General features: G+C 48.6%; 1 protein-coding gene across 2 annotated transcripts in view; it reads left to right on the top strand.

Moving 5' to 3' along the window:
* Positions 1 to 24,436, top strand: part of NETO2 (neuropilin and tolloid like 2) — a 62,818-nt gene that overhangs the window by 5,027 nt on the left and 33,355 nt on the right. For both annotated transcript variants that reach the window (XM_074968664.1, XM_074968665.1), the window contains exons 2-3: positions 18,018 to 18,074; positions 23,929 to 24,069. In XM_074968664.1, coding sequence (XP_074824765.1) covers positions 18,018 to 18,074; positions 23,929 to 24,069 — 198 coding nt within the window. The remainder of the gene's footprint in view (positions 1 to 18,017; positions 18,075 to 23,928; positions 24,070 to 24,436) is intronic.

Below are 24,436 nucleotides of genomic sequence, written 5' to 3' on the forward strand. Positions count from 1 at the left end.
GGATGGGAGCCTTATAAATAGGCTTGCTGCTACACTCCTCCATGCAGAACAACTTCCCACAAATTTGCTTGTCTCTAAGTATCTGCAGAATTAGAATACCATGTAAGTGGCCTGTCTCAATGTATTACCAGCAATTATTCATATCCTAAGATCTGAAGACTAGCTTAATTGGAACTGGTAAAATAAATAAAAATTTCAAATGAAATTTTAAACAAACAAAAGCAACTGTTTTTTGTGAAGGTTTTCCCCATTTATTTGACCAGGTATAAACTCCACTCCATTTCCTGGTTCTTACAGGACAGACCCTGTATAAGTGTCCCTGCTCTGATATGTGGCACTGTTAAAACCAATGTTTTAATAAGTGCCCATCACAAAAATTCCCTCCTTTGCCTATGATAATAACCAGGACCAGTGTCTGCTCATGGAGAGCAGGAGTTAGGAACTGGGAAAAATCATTCGTTTTTCCATTTAGACAAACTCGTGTTCTCAAACAAGATGTGAGGCAACAGCAATTGCCCAACAAATTTATTCATGTGGACTTTGCTGGAAATGTGTTGGGCATATTCCCCTTCCTGAAAAATATACTGACTATACTGATAGTAAAGGAAAAAGTCTGAGGATGCAAATAGGAGGGAACAGAAAGATGTCTTTCTCCAAGCCGCTGTTAGTCTTTGTACCAAATGTCAGTATTTAATCTGTTCTATTCCTGCTTTATATGGTAAATCAAACACATGCTCTTCAGAAGTATTTTTAGGAATCCCAGGAATAAGTCCTTTCTAGCAATAGCCAGAGAGCAGGTAAACTCTATCAACAGCAAGGAAACCACCCTGACATCCCTTTAATTTGATGACGGAATTTTAACAAGTAATTTTCTGGGGGCCCCTTGCCAGCACATCATGTATATGCAGCCTTCCGAGCAGCCCACTGCCACAGGCAGCCTGAAGAAACAATGAACAAAAATGCATTCACAAAGTAAAGCCCATGTTTGGAAGCTGAACGTTTTTCTTCTTCCAACAGAGGATATGCTTGTGGATGTGTCAAGGGTAAACAGGACTGCATTGACTGAAACAACAAGGCACCCTACAGTTGCTTGTGTATTTCTGGGGGAGGAGGGAATAAGAAATTTTGCTGTCCCTCTTGAGGAAAACTGAAGGTGACCATTAGAAATGTGGATTAGTCTATCCATTCAGGCATGGCTTGATCTGCCACTGGTTTTGAGTAAAGGAGGTTGGGAGAACTGTATTTACTCCCTGAAACCAGTTAACTTGCTTTCAGTGAGCTCCCACTTGCCTCTCTAGCAGTCTTGAGAGGAATTGTCCTGGAAACAGCTGGAGTGACATGTATGTACAAAACTCTGGGTACATTCAAACATCTCACTGGCATGCCTTATTCTTGCCAAAGTTGGCATTTTGGGAAGGTGCTAGTAGCTTTCCAAGCTCATGAAGCTCACTTTTGATATAAGGCTTTTGTAGTGCAAAATAAAATTAAAAAAAAAAGTCTGAAAACTTGATTAACTCTAGGCAAGGGGTGGGCAATAATTTTTGCACGGGGGCCACTCCATGAATTTTGGTAAGTCATCATGGGCCGCACATTGCCACTATATTAATGGAGGGGTGCGGGATCTGGGAGGGAGTTTGGGTGCAGGAGGGAGCTCTGGGCTGGTACAGAGTGTTAGGGTGCAGGTGAGGGTGTGGGATCTGGGAGGGAGTTTAGGTGCAGGAGGGGGTTCTGACCTGGGGCAGGGTGTTGGGGATGCGGGAGAGGGTGCGAGGAGCAGGCTCTGGCCAGGAGGCACTTACCACAGGTGGTTCCTGGCTGGCAGCACAACAGGGCTCAGGCAGGCTGCCTGCCTGCCTGCCATGGCCCCAGGCCACTCCCAGAAGTGGCCAGCTGCTGCTGGCATGTCTCTGTGCACCCCTGGTGGTGGGAGGAAGGCAGCTCTGTGCGCTGCCCTCAGCACCATCCTCACACTCCCATTGGGGCCATGGCATTCAGGCAACCTGCCTGAGCTCCCTGCTGCGCTGAAGATCGTGAGGGGGCAGCCAAAGAGCCTGGCGGGTTGGACAGAAATGTTAGATGGTCCGGATCCAGCCTGTGTGCCATATTTTGCCCACCCCTGCTCTAGGCAGAGGTGACTGACAAACCAGCAAAGTCTTATCTTCCCCTGGTTCACACCTGCTCAACTACTACCATATTCTGTCATTCCCTTGCCACATAGAGCTGTGCAACATAGAAAACCAATATAAACCTCTAGAGCTACTTACTCATGGGGTAAACTCTAGTCACCCGCTCTGATGCCTACTCATTCAACAGCTTGCAATATGTTGTGAGACCACAAGAAAATGGGGAAACTGTGCATTAGGTAAACCACAAGAATCAATGTAATCATGAGGCAGTAGACTGGGAATTCTTACTGACCCAGATGTTACCACTTGTCTGTTTCCTGAGCTAGACACAGCATGAAGCAGGCCATTTGTGCACAGACCAACTTTCTGAAAGGAAAAGAGATGACCCCGTGTTCAGGATATCTGTTCATCAAACTCCACAGTGTGTCTGTTTACCTTCCCCTGGACTCTTGTCTATTTAGATGGTAGGGACTGTCTTACTGGGTATCTGTACAGTGCGTAGCACCATGGGACGAATGGTGGTTAGGGCTTCTAGGAGCTACTACAAGGAGAAGAGGAGGGAAGGAGAAGGGATATTGTGTACAGTAAATGCCCCCACTACGTTAACAGCTAAAATTAATGTTGGACATAGATAGAAAAATCAATGGATGTGTGTGCTATGGTAGCCCTCTTAGCAGTTACAGCGTGCTAGGATTAATGTTAGTTTCACAGACCAAATTAGCTAGATTTATGTATATGCAAAAGCTTTGCTCCCAAAGGGGGAGAAGTGGTTTCCATTAGGATCAAGCATGTGCTATTCTTTGCTGTATCTGTCAGAGAGTAGTAAACCTCCTGGCAAGGCTCTCTGTAACATCTATGACCTGTGTGTCACCAATTACTGTGTCTGGGCTATATGTATATCTGGTACTTCCTGGCACAGAAGGTCTAGCATGGAGATAAAACAGTGAACCCTTCAGTAAGCAGTGTCTGCATCACTCTTATCCCTAGGATCCTGACTACCACTAGATAGAATATTCTTTAAGTGACAAAGTGTTTCTTTTAAAAATAGAATTTTTCCATACTGTTTCTCAGGTCTGCATGGCTGCTCTCAAGATTGATATTCAGATTTCCCTGCATGTGCAGATTCCACATTGACATTATTGATGTAAGATTCTGCTCTCAGAGCCACATGGCAGATTCTCATCTCTGCTCTTTGCTGGCTCTGTATGTGCAAATCCCCAGAGCACACAGTAAACGCAGAGGTGAGATATGCCATGCAGCAGATGGGAGTGCGGAGCTGTGCCTGTAGAATCAGGAGGATGCTTCTCACCAGATAGGAACAGGCATATGTCAAATCAAGTGCCCAATGCACTCATATCTCTTTAAGCACTGTACTTCAGTACTCAGTTTGTTCTTGCAATCTATTTTAGAGCAAAACTGAGTTACTTACTTTTTTATTTTTAATATACAAAGATGCCAGCTGCTTGTGACTTTAACTCTCTGTACTTCAATAAAGAAACAAATATTTTATTTTTCATCTCTTGTACATTCTCTAAAATGATTCAACAAAATGCCAACAAAGAAGCCATTCCCCTCCCCCCCAACAATGCATTTTTAAAATTTATTTCAGATGAATATGTTGATAACACAACACAGGTGTGTTAAAAAACGTGAGTAGTAGTAATGAATAAAAATATATATCATAATGCCTTCTCTGCTGAAGAATCCCAAAGCTATAGTGGCTAAATGATTCCATGCAAATTCAGGAGGGAGAGAAAAAAGAAAAAGTAGTGATAGGAAAACAAAAGCTCACAGCCCTCTTTTTTTTTTTTAATGTGTGAGATCTATTACTTGTCTTCTCCTTTGGTAATGGTGTGACTCCTGCTGTCGAATGAGCAGGCAACATGGCCTTTCACAACCAGGGAACTGGGATTTGCAGAAAATGCCAGATCCATGTACAATGGAAGTGCCTTTGCAGTCATCTCTTCCCCACTGGAAGTGTGGCTGGCTCAATAGCGATACTGCCAGTGGTTCCCCAGCAGCCTCTTGGGTTTTACACATCATGGAGCAGAATTGATGCTGTTTCAAAGTAGCATTAACTTTTCTGATCTTTACTAACTAAAGATTTGTAGGGTTATCAGGGGAGCATCCCCTACAGCAGCTGCCTCCCATCCCCTACTTTCTTCTAATAGGTGTCCCACAACCAACCATGACGGTCTAAAAAACCAAATCCTTGAGATCTGTACAATGTGGTCTTGAATTGGTGTGGAGAAACTAATCATATGCACTAGCCACATACACCCAGTATTTGTAGACAGTTACTCCCTTGTACAGTGTGCATCAGAGTGGAATTTGGGGTTATATACTATAATGAATTCATTTTGCACTCCCACTGAAATGCAGCTCTTTCTGGTGCAGAGCAACTCTACATAATAGATTAAAAAAGGAAGGAAAGAATAATACTGTGTCCTATTATAAAAGCAGGGCACTTCAGTCAGATACAGTGTAATGACTTAATTCTGTTATCTTTGATAAACTGGAATTTAACTGCCTTGTTTTTGGAAGATGGCATGAGACCTTTAATGCAAGTAGTGAGGACCTCTTTAGATCTTCTCCAAATGGTGGCTCTGAGCCCTAAATGCCATACTGGGAGACTAGTTCAGAACGATCTACCTCACTAATGCCCCTTCCAACAGGAGCTTGGATTTTCTCTAGCTTGGGGCTTCTGTCCTGCAGGTTGGGGGGAGGGCCTCGGGGCTTCTGCCTGGGGCCCCAGCCAGTCTAACACTGACCCTGCTTCACAGACCCCCTGAAACCAGTTTGCGGACCCCCGGGGGCTGCGGACCCGCAGTTGAGAACTGCTGCCTGAGAGAACTGGGTCTTCACCGCTGCTGATGTGGTTCCATCTCTGAGGCTCCTTCTCCCTTATATAATTACCAGAGGTAGGAAGAACAGTGAAAGGATGCGTTGTAAACATCTGAAAGGACTGAGAGTCCCTGATAGCAAGAGATGAAAGGAATAAGGGTAAAGAGGAAGAAGGTAAGAAAGAAAGATAGGGAGGGATAAGGAATGAATGGAAAGGGGGAGTGTGGCCCTATATGAAGTAAATGCAAGCAAATGTCTATGTAACCCAGCACCCCTTTAGGGGGGCACAGAGGAATATTCTGTGGGGCTTGGGGAGGGAGTGCCACGTCCACCCCGCATTCACCTTCATGGGCCATCCTGGCTGTGGGTCTGTTTTGTCTGGGTTGAGGGAGGGCACAACCAAAAATTGTAACTCAAAGAGAGGGCTCTGCTCAAAAAGTTTGAAAACCGCTGGTCTAACCCACTTTTCTGCTGTAATTGCCTGCTTATTTGCTACTTATTCATGCTGTTCTGCAGAATATGTGCCCTGTTCTCTTACACGCACGTGCACACAGAGCTGTCAACTATTTATAGAATCAGCATGAGCTGTAGTGAAAACCAATCAAATTTTTTAAATCCTCCAGGAGGTTTGTTTCTGTAACAGCACCCTCTAAAGAAGGGAAATCGCTGGATAGTGGCACTGAAATATAGAGCCTAGTTTTGTCTTCATTCAGAATGCAAGTGAGACACTGAGCAAGTACCACTGAAATAAACATTGACACCCACTGATTTTTTTTAAAGGCTGGGGGAAAGGCATATAATAAAAGTGACAGCCATAGTAGATATCTGTACCTAAATAGAGAGAAACTGGCTCTCTGAAATACTGAATTACATTATGAAAAGTCTCTATTTTTCTAATGATATGTGATTCATTCTGTTTGAAAAAACTCTGTCCAATTTTTGCGTTGTAGGAAGAAGTACAAAGCTATAAAAACTGGGGTAAAATTGATTTCTCTGAGATTGCTGCATCCTTACCCAGCAGAAGCTCAGACATGCTGCATCTTTTAGAGGAGACCATAAATTCAGTAGCACAGCATGGATATATTATTAACATGGAATTGTGGAACTACACCCAATACAGAGATACAAGCCAAGTTCAGTTTAGCACTCCTGTTCCTATAGACAATATAGGAGAGAAATTATCAAAATCAAGATAATTTTATAGCAGCTATCAAGCTGCTTTGTGGAGAAAAATTGTAACAGGTTAGAGTTCAAATATATATCTGGAACAAAAATATGCATTATCATTAGTCTCTCTGTAGAACATTTACATGTCCTTGAGTTTCACAATTTAAAAAGATATAAAAAAAAAAAGACCCAAACGATATGAAAACAGAATGGAGTTTGTCCTGTACAAGAGATAGTAAATACCATTAGATCGACAACGTAGACTCTGAAAGCTAAGATGTCAAAAATATAGCTTTTTTTTGTGTGAGAGTTTAATTTTTTTTAAATAATTAACTAGTGGAAAAACTTGGCTCTCGGGACCAATAATGGGCTATAGACTTTCTTCTCTACAATGCCTTTTCCAAGTCCAAGGCAGATGAGTTGTGATCAAGGGCTGTTAGCATCTGTAACATATGGGATACCGTCTGTTGGGAAATTATATTTGTTATAGATTAGTATTAATGAAAATATGGAATCACTGTACACATGGGGATTTGGAGGCTATGGACAAGTCTGTCCTATTGACTGAATTAATCCAGGGGAGGCAGAGATGCCTCTAGGAATGGTACCCTCGTTTGAAAGATTCATAAATCAGTTGGGACACAAAAGGCTACACAGTAATGATCCAGCCCAGCAGGGGGAAAAACTGTTGTCTGTGAGGAAAGGCAGGTACCTGTATAGGTAAATTATTATGGGAAGTGATAGGAGATGGAGAGCAGAGATGCATATAACCCTGAATAAAGTCAGAACCTATAATCAGGCTTTGGGGACAGATTACATTGCTAACATTCAGCTGGTATCTCTGTGAATATGATCTATGACCTCCTAGCTCACATGCCAATGCAAACCCACTTTGACCATGTCTAAGAGTTCAAAGCTTACAACTGGCAGCTGTGTAGAAAACAATGTGGGGGAAATCATGGGGGGGGGGGAGGCTGATTCAGTGTGAGCCACTGAGCTGCTGGTATGTTGACAGGAGGGTGGTGGGGAGAGCCTCATGAAAGATGACAAACCTCTGAGTAAATGCAATTCATTGTTCTGGAATGGCGAGATTATGCCTCGGCTGGCTGAGCTACTACACAGGGTTAGGACTGAGGCCTGGTCTGTGCTACAAAGTTAGTTTGACATAAGCTGCCTTGCGTCAACCTAGTTTTGCACACGCGTATACCTAAATTTGTCTCCCACTGATGTAAGTGCCGCATTACGGCAACACAGTAACACCACCTCTTCAAGCGGCATTGAGCCATGGTTGATGTACTGAGGTTGATGCAGTGCGAGGGTAGACTCTGTATTACCTATGTTGACCCTAACAGTCCTCCAGCAGCTGTCCCACAATGCTTGACTCTGACTGCTCTGGTCACAATTGTGAACTCTGCTGCTGAGAGGTCACGGATAGAGGAAGCCCTTCCTTCCACCCTTTAAAACCCTGTGAATTTTTAAAATGCCTTTTCCGGATTGCCCAAGTTGGAGAGCACATCTTAGAAGCCCTCCATGGTTGCACAAAACTGCCCAGCTGACCATGCCAGCCCCCAGCCCCGCCTCTTCCCACCGCCTCCCCTGAGCACGCCACGTTCCCGCTCCTTCTCCCCACCCCACCCCGAAGCTGTTTGGCAGCGGCCGGGAAATGCTGGGAGGTAGGCGGAGGAGTGGGGATGTGGCACTCAGGCGGAGGGAGAGGAGGAAGTAGGGGAGGGGAGCTTGGCTGGTGGTGGGTGCAGAGCACCCACAGAGTTGGCACCTATGCTGATGACACCCCCAACTTAACAGGACACAGCTATCGACTTTTCATTAATTTACTCCTACTAGAAGAGGTAGCACCAAAACAAAGAGAGGTAGAGGTTTTTATCTGCTTCTCAGTCCCCTGTACAGTTAGAGGGGAGGGCCATGCGGAGCTGTCTATGTATGCAGGGGTGTCTCAAATCCTCCTGAGAGATCTCGATGAAACTTTCATGGAGGTACTCTGCAATCCTCTCCCTTAGGCTTCTAAGGATGGCTACCTTATTCTCTCTCCTCAGTAGGATGCTTTCCCATGCCAGTGGGAGATAACTTTGGGCAACATTGCAGTAAACGGGCTAGCAACATATGGAACCAGGTGCCTTCTGGAAGCCAGTAGCAGCTGTGCTCTCTGTGCCTTTGTCACTGTCGAGTAAGGTATCAGCTAAAATTTCTACCGCCCGTGGAAAATGGTGCCAGTATTCAGTACCGTTGCCCTACAGTCATAGAAGTGTCAATAAGCATGTCTAATTTAAAACTTTAGGGAGTAAGGGAATGGAGTTCTAAATCTTAACTTTCACTTTCTGTTGTGACTATACTGACTTCACATACTGCAGCCATGGATCTCACAGATCAGTGTGTGTATCTAAAATGGACATGAATGTTCCTTCACCTTCTTTACCTCTGTTCCATACATTTATTAAGTTTTAATGTATTTGCTTTTAACTTGCTCAGAATTTTTTTTGCAGTGTTTTTGTTACTCAATAAAATTCTATTGTTTGGAGAAGAATTAATCTTTATTCATTCCCAACATATGCTGCAGAATGCCTACCAGTACTGAAAGAATGCTCTAATTATTGTCGAGTGTGACACAACTCATAGGATCAGTAACAAATACCATCATAAATGTACACCATAAAAAATTAATAGGTGCCTTGATACTGTTATATTCACAGATCTGCCCCATGAACCACACAATTCCTAACCAGTCATCAAACCGCAGGGACAAGTAGAGCACAATACACTACAATGAATTATTGTAGCTTACTGTTAAAGGGCTCTTTCAAAGACTCCCCAACCAAATATAGCTATTCTAGTAGCCCTTGTATCTGGCTGCTCAAACTCAGCAGACAGCCATTCCACTTCCACTGAGGTGGCACTTTCTCCCTTTGCTTCACAGATATCATGCAGGACACAGCAGGCAGCTATAACCATTGGGATGTGTTTTTTTTCCACTGAGAATCAATCTTAAACAATGCAAGCATTTCTTCAGTCTACTGAAAGTGCATTCAACTGTCATTCTGCACTTGCTGAGCCAGAGTTAAATCTTTACTTGTTGCTGTCAAGGTGGCTGGTGTACTGCTTCATGAGCCAGGGCACCAAGGAGTAGGTTGGCTCCCCCAGGTTTGCTATTAGCATTTCAACATCGCCAGTGGTATAATCCACTGGTTGGGAAAGCAAGTCCCTGGTGGTAGCTTTCTGAACAGTCCTATGTTCTTAAACATGTGAGCGTCATACACCATCCCTGACCAACCCATATTGATGCTGGTGAAGCATCCCTGGTGATCCACCAATGCTTGCATAACCATAGAAAAGTAGCCCTTTCTGTTGATGGCACCCTGTGGCAAGGTAGTGTGGTGCCAAAATAGGGATATGAGTGCCATCTAATTCAATTCAGGAACTCCACTGCTGCAAATCCATCCCCTATGTCCTGCACTTTTGCTGAGAATCTCAATCCTATGTAGCAGGAGATGAATTCTGGCTCTGCACGCTTGCATGACACTGACCCCCATGTGGATTTTCCAACTCCAAAATGGTTTCCCACTGACTGGTAGCAATTCAGTGTTGCGAGTTTCAACAGTGGGATTTTCAGTCACTTCTCCAGTGTCAGTGCTGCTCTCATTCTGGTGTCTTTGTGCGGGAGGGCTGGAGTGAGCTTGGCACATGCATCCAGGAATGTAGCTTTACACATCAGAAAGTTCTGCAGCCATTGCTCATCATCCAAAACCTGTATTATGATGCAATTCCACCAGTCAATGCTTGCTTCTTGGGCCCATAAGCAGCACTCTACCACCTGCGGTTGCTCCAGAAACACCAACAACCACCTTGAATTGGTTCTCCCTATGTCCCACAGCCATCTGCCCTCCATGAAATTGTCATGTTCCCCCCCAATTCTGTTGTTGTTGCAGCTCTGCCAATACTAGAGGATCATGCATCTTGTGCTTGCAACGCTCGTGACATTAATGCAGAGCTGTGCGGACTCTACGCGTCGGTCGTAGATGGCAAATAGCAAGAATGGTCACACAAGTGTTTGGGATTTTTTTTAAAAGGGGGAAAATATCATGGATATAGATGACATTTTGGGATAGTGAAAGTTGCATGCTGGGAAACTGACCCCTTGCTCCCAGTCATCCGTGTGACTCGTTTCTGCCCCACCATGCATTTGCCAACATTTCCCAGAAGACAGTGCGCTGATATGTATCCACTGTTCATCAACACAAGCGCTCCTGGTGAGTACACACAGCGCTGACACAAGGAGTTAAGTATGCACATGCACAAGTGGTATACTAATTGCAGCAACTTTAAGCTGATGTAATTTGCGGTGGCAAAAATTTCTAGTGTATACATGCCCAAAGATGATTCTGCTTTTTTTTAAATGTGGTTGGTTGGAATATTTTCCCATCACTTTTTCTAATATGCTTGGTTTTACTTTACTTTTACTTCTTGTGGCCTATGAATATGTTTAGGAATATTCCACTCTTGAGTTATCCCAGGTAAGGTAAACTATCCTTAAACTCCAGACCTCCCCCACTCTGAGGCCAAAGCCCCATTCAGGCCTCACTCGGAGACCTGGATTAGAATCCTTTCTCCATAGGTGCTGTTGATGCTCATGCTGCAACTCACATGATGCATGGGAAAAGCCTAAAGACCACAGACAAGCAATTTGAGGAGCAAAGGTGACCTCATCTGACAGTTGTATTTGGGGGGGCTATACAAATAGAGAACATGGAACAAGCCTATACTTGAAAAGGCTAATGGTGCAAGCATCTGCCACACTAGTATCACAACTTATTAGTGTGACGATGTGACGCAGCAGGGAGGGGAGAGTGTTGACCTGGGAATGTGCCCTGGGGACGGGAGACCTGAGAGCCTGTCACCTGAGCCAGGAGGGGGAGGGGGAGGTGACACCTCTGCCCAGGAATGTGGATGGAGGCTGCAGCAGGGAACCTGCTCGGTGGGTTTAGTTTCAGTTTGGGGCTGGGTGGAGGAACACAGGGAACCCCAGGGCTGGGGTCTAAGCTCCCTGCTCCCCCAGAAGGACTTCACTGAGGGGTCCTGGGTGTACCCACAAGCTCTGTTTTGGACTGTGTTCCTGTTGTCCAATAAACCTTCTGTTTTACTGGCTGGCTGAGAGTCTCAGTGAACCCCAGGAAGAGGGGTGCAGGGCCTGGACTCCCCCACACTCCGTGACAACTGGTGGCAGCGGTGGGATCTACTGCACCCCGTGAACGGCGCTTCCTGCAGTAAGTGACTGGGGAACAGTAAAACAAAGGGGGATTGACGGGGACCAGGCGTGCTGAAGATTCAGAGAGAGACGGTTTCAGGGGGCGGTTAACCCCTGGGAGTCTGTGACCAGAGAGAAGGACTTTTGCAGTAACAGGGTCCCCCGGGGGATTGCAGCGAGCGGTCCCAGGGGCGGAGGAGTCTGCAGCTCGACCCTGGCAAAGAGGTGGTGACCTCAAGAAGGACTGGCACACTAGGGGCTTTTCCTGGAAACCGTGGACAGCTGCCCGGCCTGCGAGTGGCCAGCCGGGAGATGTACGCTAAACGCCTTAAGAGCGACCTGGTGGAGCTGTGCAGGCAGAGGGGGCTGCGCGTCAGGAGGTCCACCAAGGAACAGCTGATTGCCCAGCTGGAGGAGAGGGATCGCTTGGATGACCCGATCCCTGTCCCTGAGGGAAGCCGCCCGGCGGACGCAGCGTGGGCCCTGGGGCCTGACCAGGCTGGGAGGGGTCAGACTGCTGCCCAGGACACCCCGAGACCCTTCCTACCTATGCCTGGGGGAGGGGTTGTGGGAAGCCCAGCGAATACCGAGGGCCCCCTGACCCCAGCAGCCAGCAGGGGATCCTCCCAGCGGAGCTCCCCATCCCTGGAGCGGATGCGGCTGGAATGGGAGAGGGAGAGGAAAATGAGGGAGCTGGAGAATCATGAAAAACAACGTCAACATGAGGAGAAACAGCGTCAACATGAGCAGGAGGAGAAGGAGAAACAGCGTCAACATGAGCAGGAGGAGAAGGAGAGGGAGCGTCAGGAGAAGGAGAGGGAACGTCAACATGAGCAGCAGGAGAAGGAGAAACAAAGACAGCATGAACTGGAGCTGGCCAGGCTGAGGAGCAGTGGGGCCCCGGCTGCGGTGAGTGAGGGGGGACCCAAGACTGCAAGGAGCTTTGATAAGTGCTTCTTGGCCCAGCGGAAGGAGGGGGAGGACATAGATAGCTTCCTGACGGCCTTTGAGAATGCCTGCGAGCTGCACAGGGTTGACCCTGCAGACAGGCTCCAGTCCCTCACCGCCTTACTGGACCCCAAAGCCGTGGAGGTCTACAGCCGGATGACAGGGGCAGAGGCAGGGGACTATGGACTGTTCAAACAGGCCCTGCTCCGTGAGTTTGGGCTGACCCCCGAGATGTACCGGAGAAGGTTCCGGAGTCAGCGTAAAACGCCTGAGGTCACCTACCTACAACTGGTCAACAGGATGCAGGGATATGCCCACAAGTGGACAGCGGGGGCCCAAACTAAAGAGGACCTGCTTGACCTGTTTGTACTGGAGCACCTGTATGAACAGTGCCCTTCCGACCTGAGGCTGTGGCTGGTGGACAAAAAGCTCGCGAACCCCCAGCATGCAGGGCAGCTGGCCGACGAGTTTGTGAACAGTCGGTCAGGGGGTAGCCGGGAGGAGTCCCAAAAGAACAGGCCCCCCCCCGATGCAGAGAGAGAGTCACCATGGGGCCTCCCAGCGGGGAAATAGGGAGAACCCCCTCCAAAGGGGAACGCCTGGTGTCGGGCCCCTCCGACCCGTTCGAGGGGACCAACGTGACCTGAGCTGCTATCACTGTGGCCAGAGAGGCCACGTACGGGCCCAGTGCCCCGGGCTCAGGGACAAACTGAGCAGACCCAACCTACCCAGGGTTAACTGGGTAGGGACTCAGCTGGACGAGGGGCAGGCAACCCAGGAAAGGGGGGCTACCAGTTTGCCACCTGCTCAGGAGGGAAGAGTACCCCCAGCCAGCCCCGCCAGAGGGCTGGAGGCTCTGGACTCAGGGTGCTCGGTTTACAGGGTGGGTGCGGGGCTGTCCCTCCGGAGAGAGTGCCTTGTTCCCCTGGAGGTGGATGGGAGGAAGGTCAATGGATACTGGGATACGGGCGCGGAGGTGACGCTGGCCCGGCCCGAGGTGGTGGCCCCAGATCGGGTGGTGCCCAACACCTACCTGACCCTGACGGGGGTGGGCGGGACCCCATTTAAGGTGCCCGTGGCAAGGGTACACCTGAAATGGGGGACCAAGGAGGGCCCCAAGGATGTGGGGGTACACCACCATTTGCCCACTGAAGTTTTGATGGGGGGAGACCTAGAGGACTGGCCAAGCGACCCCCAGACCGCCCTGGTTGTGACCCGTAGCCAGAGCCGGCGAGGGGCACTGCGACCTGACCCTGGGGAGGGTACCACACTGGAGGCGCGAGACCCTACTCGGGTGGGGAGGGAGCGCCGAGGGGCACGGCTCAGAGAGGCTGCGGCCTCAGACCTGGCCACGGAGGGGGAACCGGGCCCCATCCCTTCCCCAGCCGCTGAGTTCCAGGCCGAGTTGAGGAAAGATCCCTCCTTGCAGAAGCTCAGGGACCTGGCCGACCTCAGTGAGGGACGGACCATGAGGAGAGGCTGCCAGGAGAGGTTCCTGTGGGAGAAGGGGTTCCTGTACCGAGAATGGGCTCCCCCAGGGGAAGGGGAGTCCTGTGGGATCAGGAGGCAGCTGGTGGTCCCCCAGAAGTACCGCCGCAAGCTCCTGTCCCTGGCCCATGACATCCCCCTCGCAGGGCACCAGGGAATCCGGCGCACCCGGCAGAGGTTGCTACAGAACTTTTACTGGCCCGGGGTCTTTACCACCGTCCGGCAGTATTGCCGATCCTGTGACCCCTGTCAGAGGGTGGGGAAGGCCCGGGACAAGGGGAAAGCGGCGTTGAGACCTTTGCCCATCATAGAGGAGCCTTTCCAGAAGGTGGCCATGGACATCGTGGGGCCTCTCAGCAAGACGACCCGGTCGGGGAAGAAATACATTCTGGTGGTGGTAGATTTCGCCACCCGCTACCCCGAGGCAGTGCCCTTAGCTTCCATTGAAGCAGACACCGTGGCAGATGCGCTCCTGACCATTTTCAGCCGAGTGGGGTTCCCCAGGGAAGTCTTGACAGACCAAGGCTCCAACTTCATGTCGGCCCTGCTCCGGTGCTTGTGGGAGAAATGTGGGGTCCGGCATGACTGGGCCTCAGCGTATCACCCCCAGTCCAATGGGCTGGTGGAGAGGTTTAACGGGACGCTAAAGATGATGCTGAAAACCTTTATGAACCAGCACCCGCAGGATTGGGACAAGTACTTACCTCACCTGCTGTTCGCGTACAGGGAGGTGCCCCAGGAGTCTACCGGATTTTCGCCTTTCGAACTGTTATATGGAAGGAGGGTGAGGGGCCCCCTGGACCTGATGAGAGACGAGTGGGAGGGGAAGGCCACTCCCGATGGAGAGTCAGTGGTGGAGTATGTCCTGACCTTCCGAGAGAGACTGGCTGAACTCATGGGCCTGGCCAGGGAGAATCTGGCCAGAGCCCAGAGGAAGCAGAAGGTCTGGTATGACCGCACGGCGCGGGCCCGTGCCTACGCCACCGGGGATCAGGTGATGGTTCTCATCCCCGTGAGAAAGAACAAACTACAGGCCGCCTGGGAGGGCCCGTTCAAGGTCGTCAAGCAGCTCAATGAGGTAAACTATGTGGTGGAGCTGTCGAACCAGGCCCACCACCGCCGGGTGTACCATGTGAATATGATGAAGCCATATTATGCCAGGGGGAATGTGGTGTTAGCTGTGTGTGGTCAGTGGGAGGAGCAGGGAGATGACCCTTTAGTAGATCTATTCCCTGGGACCAGAGCTGGTTCCCCCCTGGAAACAATCCCCCTCTCGGATCAGCTCACCCCTGCCCAGCAAGCTGAGGTCAGGGGGGTGCTGCATCTGTACCGACAGCTGTTTTCCAACCAGCCTGGACGCACTAATCTGACTGTCCACCGGGTGCAGACAGGGTCGCACCCGCCGATAAGATGCTCCCCCTTCCGAGTCACAGGGAAAACTGCTCAGGACCTGGAAAGAGAGGTCCGGGACATGCTGGCTTTGGGGGTGATCCAGCCATCGGTCAGCCCTTGGGCCTCGCCGGTGGTGCTGGTCCCCAAAAAGGATGGGTCAGTCCGGTTCTGTGTGGACTATCGGAAGCTCAATGCCATCACTGTATCGGATGCCTACCCCATGCCCAGGCCGGACGAGCTCCTAGACAAGCTGGGAGGAGCTCGGTACCTTACCACCATGGACCTTACAAAGGGCTACTGGCAAGTGCCGCTGGATGCAGATGCCCGGCTGAAATCGGCCTTTATCACCCCTCTGGGGCTCTATGAGTTTCTGACCCTGCCTTTCGGCCTCAAGGGAGCGCCGGCCACCTTCCAGCGCCTGGTGGACCAGCTCCTGAGGGGGATGGAGAGTTTTGCCGTGGCGTATATTGACGACATCTGTGTCTTTAGCCAGACCTGGGAGGACCACGTGTCCCAGGTTAGACAAGTGCTGGACCGACTCCAGGGGGCTGGGCTGACTGTCAAAGCGGAGAAGTGCAAGGTGGGGATGGCTGAAGTATCTTACCTGGGCCATCAGGTGGGGAGCGGCCGCCTAAAGCCGGAACCGGCCAAGGTGGAGGTGATCAGAGACTGGCCCGCTCCCCACACCAAAAAGCAGGTCCAAGCCTTTATTGGGATGGCAGGATACTACCGAAGATTTGTGCCCCACTTTAGCGCCATAGCCACCCCCATCACTGAGCTATGCAAGAAGGGGAAGCCAGACAAGGTGGTCTGGACCGAGCAGTGCCAGGAGGCTTTCCGGGCGCTGAAGGAGGCTCTGGTCAGTGGCCCAGTTCTAGCAAACCCAGACTTTGACAAGCCCTTTGTGGTGTTCACCGACGCCTCCGACACGGGACTGGGGGCGGTGTTAATGCAGGAGGATGAAAAGGGGGAGAGAGACCCCATCGTGTACCTGAGCAAGAAGTTGCTACCCTGGGAGCAACATTACGCGGCCATCGAGAAGGAGTGCCTGGCCATGGTGTGGGCCCTCAAGAAACTAGAGCCCTATCTCTTCGGGCGACACTTCACCGTGTACACCGACCACTCTCCCCTGACCTGGCTGCACCAGATGAAAGGAGCCAACGCCAAGCTCCTGAGGTGGAGCCTGCTCCTGCAGGATTACGACATGGACGTGGTCCATGTGAAGGGAAGTGCCAACCTGATAGCGGATGCGCTGTCCCGGAGAGGGGGCCCCGAACTTCCCCAGGTCACTGGTCACAGTGACCCCGCTCAGTTCAGTCTCGAAGGGGGGAGAGATGTGACGATGTGACGCAGCAGGGAGGGGAGAGTGTTGACCTGGGAATGTGCCCTGGGGACGGGAGACCTGAGAGCCTGTCACCTGAGCCAGGAGGGGGAGGGGGAGGTGACACCTCTGCCCAGGAATGTGGATGGAGGCTGCAGCAGGGAACCTGCTCGGTGGGTTTAGTTTCAGTTTGGGGCTGGGTGGAGGAACACAGGGAACCCCAGGGCTGGGGTCTAAGCTCCCTGCTCCCCCAGAAGAACTTCACTGAGGGGTCCTGGGTGTACCCACAAGCTCTGTTTTGGACTGTGTTCCTGTTGTCCAATAAACCTTCTGTTTTACTGGCTGGCTGAGAGTCTCAGTGAATCCCAGGAAGAGGGGTGCAGGGCCTGGACTCCCCCACACTCCGTGACAATTAGCATATATGAGTGCTTGCAGTGGTGCACAAATGTTGCGAGCTCTAGCAATTGCACCCATTCAGAGTAAAACTCTGTACCACTGTATTGTGCATCATTAATGCTAGTTTAGACAGAAATGGCTGCCCTGATAGTGGCATAATTGCAATCCGTCCTCCAAACACAGTAACACAATGCTGTTCAATATTAGGCTATGTGTACACATCAAAAAAACAAACAAACCTGGAGCACTGAACCTTGGAGTCTGAGTCAATTGAGCTGCAGGGCTAAAAATATCAATATCGATGTTCCCACTTGGTCTGGAGCCTGGGCTCTGAAATCCGCTGATGGTGATGGGTGGCTGAGCCCAGGGGCCAACCTGAGTGGGAACATCTACATAGCTGTGGGGCTAAAAAATAGCAAAGCCCAAGTCAATTGCGCTGGGCTCTGAGAGTTGGTGCTATAGGTTTTTCTTTATAATGCAGACGTACCCAGAGTAGAGTCTGCCCAGAAACTAGCCCATAGCCACTGGGCTTTGTGAATAGCAGGGGTGTGTGGCGGGGAAGGGTTTGAGAAAACACAAACTGAGAACAGACTAGAACAGAGAGAGGCAAGAAGGCCAAGCATTAACCTGTATGCACAGGGACCCTGGGAAAACTAAACAGTACTTTGGGTCTGATATTGGCAACAGAGGCTTGGGGTTTGTGTCCTTGATTCCTCCTGCATTCAGAGGAGCAGGATTTTGTATGTTCCTTGTAAATACGATTTTGTCAAAGAAAATACCAGATGCTTCAATTTCTACTTCTATATGGAACATCCCTAGGGCCCTGAATGTTGAGTAGCTTCTTCGTCTCAAAAGTAGATTAAAGTCCTCTATCTTCAGGACTGTAAATCCAGCACTTTTCACGAGCACTAAGTTTCCTAGGAATTAAAATAACTGATTTGCTTTTAATAAACCGGTATGTGTATTTTGACTCGTGATTTGGATTCATTTAGGTGTTGCCTGAGTAAGGGCTGCAGAAAAAGACTTCTGCTTTCTGCTTTCATTACTGATGTCTGTCTTGTTCTGTTTCTCTCACCAGTGTTGTTAATAACAATACTTGTAGTGGAAGGGATTGCTGTGGCACAGAAGACACAAGGTACAGTATTGACAAGATTTTCTTTAAAAGAAATTTGTTTTTTGTAATTGTAAATAAAGTAAGCTAGGTAGATACGGGAAATCCAAAATGTTTTCTCATTAGGATATTTCACTTTGTAAGATTTACTTCAGTTTTTTATATATATTTTTCCTTATTTATTGCATTTCATTTTGCCAAATGAATACAACTCTTAATGCAAATAAAAAATAGTTAACTGCAAATAACCAACTATCTTTTTCATATCCAGATCAGTTCAGTCCTTATAAGTAGAACAAAACAGTACAGAGCCCTCCATTTTCTGTGTATGTCAGCAAGCCTTTCCAATTTTTTTAATATGTCTGCATTCCCTCAAAATGTTAGGAGATAGTCCCCATTTGGGGGTAGGGAAGAGGCAAATGGCTTTACAAGCCAGTTTCTCCCTTAGGTTGGAATAACCTGCATAGGAGAGAGAGAGAATTTCTCTGAGTTGACACTTGCAGAATTTCTTTTGACTTCTTCTGCAGAATTCAGTCTCCAGAATTCTCCCAAGATTCTTATCTATTTTGGAGGGACCCACTAGAGGCTGCTAGGAACTCCTTTCACCATAGAATCCCCCTCAAAAGCCCAGTTCTCCAGTGTATAAGGGAAAGTTGCATAAGTACATTATGGTTGTTTCCCCTGTGAGAATGGGAGGATCTAGCAGAAACCCAGTTGTCCTGCCCTACCCTTTCCAAGCATGCAGATCTTAAACTCCACCAAGGGATATCCATGGTGTTAAGATGGTAGAGAGGTGGCAGGGACATCTATGCCTGGAGGGCCCCTTCTGTGTGCATAGCTCCAGGGAGTGATCTGGTATGGTATCTTAATTTATCAAACCAATTAACCTCAGGGCAGGGATCATCGTTTTCTAGGCCTGGTCTACACTACGGGGTTAGGTCGAATTTAGCCGCATTAGATCAATTTTAAAATGAATGCGTCCACACAAACAACCCCATTCCGTCGACTTAAAGGGCTCTTAAAATCGACTTCTGTACTTCTCCCCGGTGAGGGGAGTAGTGCTAAAATCAACCTTGCTAGGTCGAATTTGGGGTAGTGCGGACGCAAATCGATAGTATTGGCCTCTGGGAGCTATCCCAGAGTGCTGCATTATGACCATTCTGGACAGCACTTTGAACTCTGATGCACTATCCAGGTACACAGGAAAAGCCCTGGGAACTTTTGAATTTCATTTCCTGTTTGGTCAGCGTGGCAAACTCCGCAGCATGGGTGACCACGTAGTCCCCCCAACAATCGCAAACAAGCTCCAGCATGGACCAAAAGGGAGACACTGGATCTGATTGCTGTATGGGGAGAAGCATCTGTGCAGGTCGAACTCCGATCAAAAAGAAGAAATGCAAATATATTTGCCAAAATCTCACAGGGCATGGTGGAGAGATGCTACAACAGGGACACACAGCAGTGCCGTGTGAAAGTTAAGGAGCTCGGGCAAGCCTACCAAAAGACAAAGGAGGCAAACAGTCACTCCAGGTCAGAGCCCCATACATGCCACTTCTGTGATCAGCTGCTGGCATTCTAGGAGGGGACCCTACCACTACCCCACCACTGTCTGTGGACACCTGCAAGTGGGAAGTATCATGCAACAGGGAGGAGGATTTTGTGGATGAGGAGAATGCACAGCAGGCAAGCAGTGAATCCATTCTCCCCGCCAGCCAGGACCTTTTCATCACCCTGGAGCCAATACCCTCCGAAGGCGGGATCCCGGACCCTAAAGCTAGAGAAGTCACCTCTGGTGAGTGCACATTTGTAACTACAGTACAGGGTTTAAAAGCAATAGTGTTTAATGTTTGATTTGCCCTGAAGAATTGGGATGCATTCGCGGCCAGTACGGCTACTGAAAAAGTCTGTTCACATGTCCGGGGATGGAGCGGGAATCCTCCCGGGACATCTCCATGAAGCTCTCCTGGAGGTACAGGTACTCTGAAAGTATTCTGGAATCATTGCAGCACAAAGCATGGCAGCAAATGGTCCTGGGTTTTGGTCACATTGAAGCAACATTCAGTCTATATCATTCTCTGTTAGCTTTAGAAGAACGATATCATTCATGGTCACCTGGTTGAAATAGGGTGATTTTTTTGTAGTTTTTGTAAGGGAACAGTAAAAGGACCCTGTTCATGCTGGGCTGTTTGCGCTTGGCTAAAAGGGATCATCCCGGAGAATAGCCATGCGGTGGGGTGTGGGGAGGTGTGTGCTGCACATCCATCCGAAAACCGCAGCCCCTCCTTTTAAATGTGAAATCCAACCCAATGCTTGCTATGGGAAAGGATGGCGCTGAAGTTTGAAACCATTCCCACATGTTATGCATAAGAAGCCAACGCCATGTACCCTTTGCCTTACCGTGGCTGCAAGGAAACTGAATTCTGTGGCCCAGCCATGTGTGATGTGTCCCCATACCAGCAGGTGCTCAATATAAAAGGCAAAATGCAACCTTGTACGTAAAGAACACGTGCTGTCTGCTGTGAATTGCTTGATTCACCGTGAAAGAGTCTCCCCTTTGTTCTCAGAAATGTATCATCTTATATTTTACTCTCCTTTTTTATCTTCCGCCAGGTGCAAATGTTTCTAGGCTCCCCCTATCATCTCCGTCCCTGAGGTTATCGCAGATTAGAAGGCAAAAAAAAACCCGCACTCACAATGACATGTTTTCTAAGCTCATGCAGTCCTCCTGCACTGATAGGGTAAAGCTGAATGCATGGAGGCATTCAGTGTTAGAGGCTACGAAAGCATTAAGTGAGCGCGAAGAGCAGAGGCAGGAGCGCGAAGAGCGGAGGCAGGAGGCGATGCTAAGGCTAATGGGGGAGCAAACGGACATAATAAAGCGTCTGGTGCAGCTGAAGGAAAGCCAACAAGAGCACGGACCCCCCGCTGCATCCATTGTAGAACCGCCTGACCTCCTCCTCAAGTTCCATGTCCTCCTCTCCCAGATGTCCCAGAATGTGGTGGGGGGAGGCTCTGGGCACCCAGCCACTCCACTCCAGGGGATGGCCCAAGCAACAGAAGGCTGTCATTAAAACAGTTTGATTTGTAGTGTGGCTACAATAAGCAATGTGGCCTGGTCCTTCCCTCCTCCCCCACCTGGGCTACCTTGTCAGTTATCTCCCTTTTTTTGTTTAATTAATAAAGAATGCATGGTTTCAAAACAATAGTTACTTTATTTCGAAGGGGGGAGGGTGGTTGGTTTGCAGGGAATTAAAATCAACAAAGGGAGCAGATTAGCATCAAGGAGAAAAACACACAACTGTCACACCAAAGCCCGGCCAGTCATGAAACTGGTTTTCAAAGCCTCTCTCATGCACAGCACACCTTGCTGTGCTCTTCTAATAGCCCTGGTGTCTGGCTGCTCAAAATCGGACACCAGGCGATTTGTCTCAACCTCCCACCCCGCCATAAACGTCTCCTCCTTACTCTCACAGATATTATGGAGTTCACAGCAAGCAGCAATAACAATGGGAATGTTTGGTTGCACTGAGGTCTGACCTAGTCAGCAAACAGCACCAGCGAGCTTTTAAACGTCCAAAGGCATAGTCTACCACCATTCTGCACTTGCTCAGCCTATAGTTGAACTGCTCCTTACTACTGTTCAGGCTGCCTTAGTACGGCTTCATGAGCCATGGGAGCAAGGGGTAGGCTGGGTCCCCAAGGATAACTATTGGCATTTCAACATCCCCAATGGTAATTTTCTGGTCTGGGAAGTAAGTCCCTTCTTGCAGCTGCTCAAACAGCCCGGAGTTCCTAAAGATGCCAGCGTCATGCATCTTTCCCGGCCATCCCACGCTGATGTCTGTGAAACATCCCTTGTGATCCGCCAGTGCTTGCAGCACCATTGAGAAGTACCCCTTGCAGTTTACATACTGGTTGGCAAGGTGGTCCGGTGCCAAGATCGGGATATCCGTTCCGTCTATCGCCCCACCACAGTTAGGGAAACCCATTGCAGCAAAGCCATCCACTGTGACCTGCACATTTCCCAGAGTCACTACCCTTGATAACAGAACGTCAATAATTGCATTGGCTACTTGGATCACAGCAGCCCCCACAGTAGATTTGCCCACTCCAAATTGATTCCCGACTGACTGGTAGCAGTCAGGTGTAGCAAGTTTCCACAGGGCTGTCGCCACTCGCTTCTCAACTGTCAGGGCAGCTCTCATCTTGGTATTCCTGCGCTTCAGGGTGAAGGAAAACAACTCAGAGTTCCAGGAAAGTGGCCTTACACATGCGAAAGTTTTGCAGCCACTGTGAATCATCTCATACCTTCAACACTATGCGGTCCCAGCAGTCTGTACTTGTTTGCCAGGCCCAGAATTGGCATTCCACTGTATCAACCTGCCCCACTGCCACCATAATGTCCCAATTGCCACAGCACATGCTTTCAGGAACGTCTGTGTCCATGTCCTCATCAAAATCGTCCTTGTGCTGGCATCTCTTAGCCCAGTTCTGCATATACTGCAGGATAATGCGCGAGGTGTTTACAATGCTCACAACAGCAGCGGTGAGCTGAGCGGGCTCCGTGGTATGGCGTCTGCAGGAGAGCAGAGTTGCAGCGGAAGCAGTGGATGACGACAGATGCCACAAGAAGAGAGATTTATACAGAACGACAAGAGGACCTGCGAGGTGGATTCATGGCACCAGGAGAGCAGAGTTGCAGTGGATGACGACAACATGGAGAAATTTGCTATTGAGACGGAGTTCATTTACAAGAGCAGGAGAGCAGAGTTGCTGCGGAAGCGATGGATGATGACGGTTAGCAGTTGTACTGCATCGTCTGCTGACAACAGCACCCAGGACATAACAGCAGTGGTGATGGTGAGTTGAGCTGAGCGGGCTCCATGCTTGCCATGGTATGGTGTCTGCACGGAAAAAAGGCACGAAACGATTGTCTGCTGTTGCTTTCATGGAGGGAGGGGCGACTGATGACGTACCCAAAACCACCTGCAACGATGTTTTTGTCCCATCAGGCATTGGGAGCTTAACCCAGAATTCCAATGGGCGGCAGAGACTGTGGGATAGCTACCTACAGTGCACTGCTCCGTAAGTTGATGCTAGCCATGGTAGTGAGGATGCACTCCGCGGACTTAATGTGCTTAGTGTGGACATACTCAATCGATTTCTAAAAATTGACTTCTGTAAAATCAACCTAACTTCGTAGTGTAGCCATACGCTCTCGACACTAGTGCAATATTCAACTTGTTTTATTATTAACACTGCCACGTTTAGCAATAACTGTTTTAAACATTGTAAATATTATAATGAACCACATACTATAGATGAAGGTCTTAATTCAAGAGTGTGTGCTTGAGTGCAATCCTGAATCAGGCCAACAGCAGTAATGTGAACAGAGAAATCAAGGGTCCAGTCCTGCTAAGCCTTGCTCTTTAACTTCAATGGGTCAAACCTGCATATGAGTGTGAAAGAAAACTGGGTGGTAATATTGAGTGAGGGTTTTTTCTGTAGCATTTTAGTTCATTGTAAAGGAGTATAGCAGTATTGCATGCCACAGTGACTGACTTGAAAAGAAGAATGTACTCAAGATTCTAACTCTTATCACAGGTTCCTTACCATTCCTCAGTAGTAACTATGCAGATTTGATATTCCAAAATAGTGGGTGGGATCTGCCATGCTGCTAAACTATAATGTGCTTTTTACAGAAATAAAATCCCTTTGCTAAATAGGGACAGCTGGCTAGTATAAGAGGATCTGCAGGTAGCACCAGCTGTTTCTTCCCTCTGACAGTTAGTGCCACACCCTAAGATATACTGTTCCAAATGGATGGTTTTTGTTTGTCTCTTGTTGTAGTATACAAGTGTGATTTTTCTTTTTAAAGGTGGGCAGAATATTGGAGTAAATCACATACCATCTACACAGTGTGACAACTGGGTTCGGACAAGCAATGGAGGCCATTTTGCTTCACCAAACTATCCTAATTTGTACCCACCAAACCAGGAGTGTATCTACATTTTAGAAGGTACTAACATCCTCTTCCTCCGTTGGTGTATTGTATTCTTACTGTTGAAAGTATAGGAAGTGGAACTGTTCTGCTATTCTGTTTATATTAAGTAAAGTTACTTAGACGATATTGGTAATATGTTCATTTGCTTCTGCAGATGTTAGGCTGAGTAAGGAGGGGACACGTTTGGGCTGCAAAACAGTAACTACAAATTCCTGGAATACTTAAACATTTATGAATTAACACAAAGCCCTTATTTAGTGACAGTTAGGGATGTATCGGGTCCCTCCCAAATCCTTGAAAACATAGAAATAACAAGTTTAAAGGAGAAGTCTTCAGCTTTCCTCCCCACTGTCACATCATCTACAGCAGGGGTCTCCAAACT

Source organism: Natator depressus, chromosome 12 (assembly GCF_965152275.1).
Source record: "Natator depressus isolate rNatDep1 chromosome 12, rNatDep2.hap1, whole genome shotgun sequence".
Classification (NCBI taxonomy): domain Eukaryota; kingdom Metazoa; phylum Chordata; order Testudines; family Cheloniidae; genus Natator; species Natator depressus.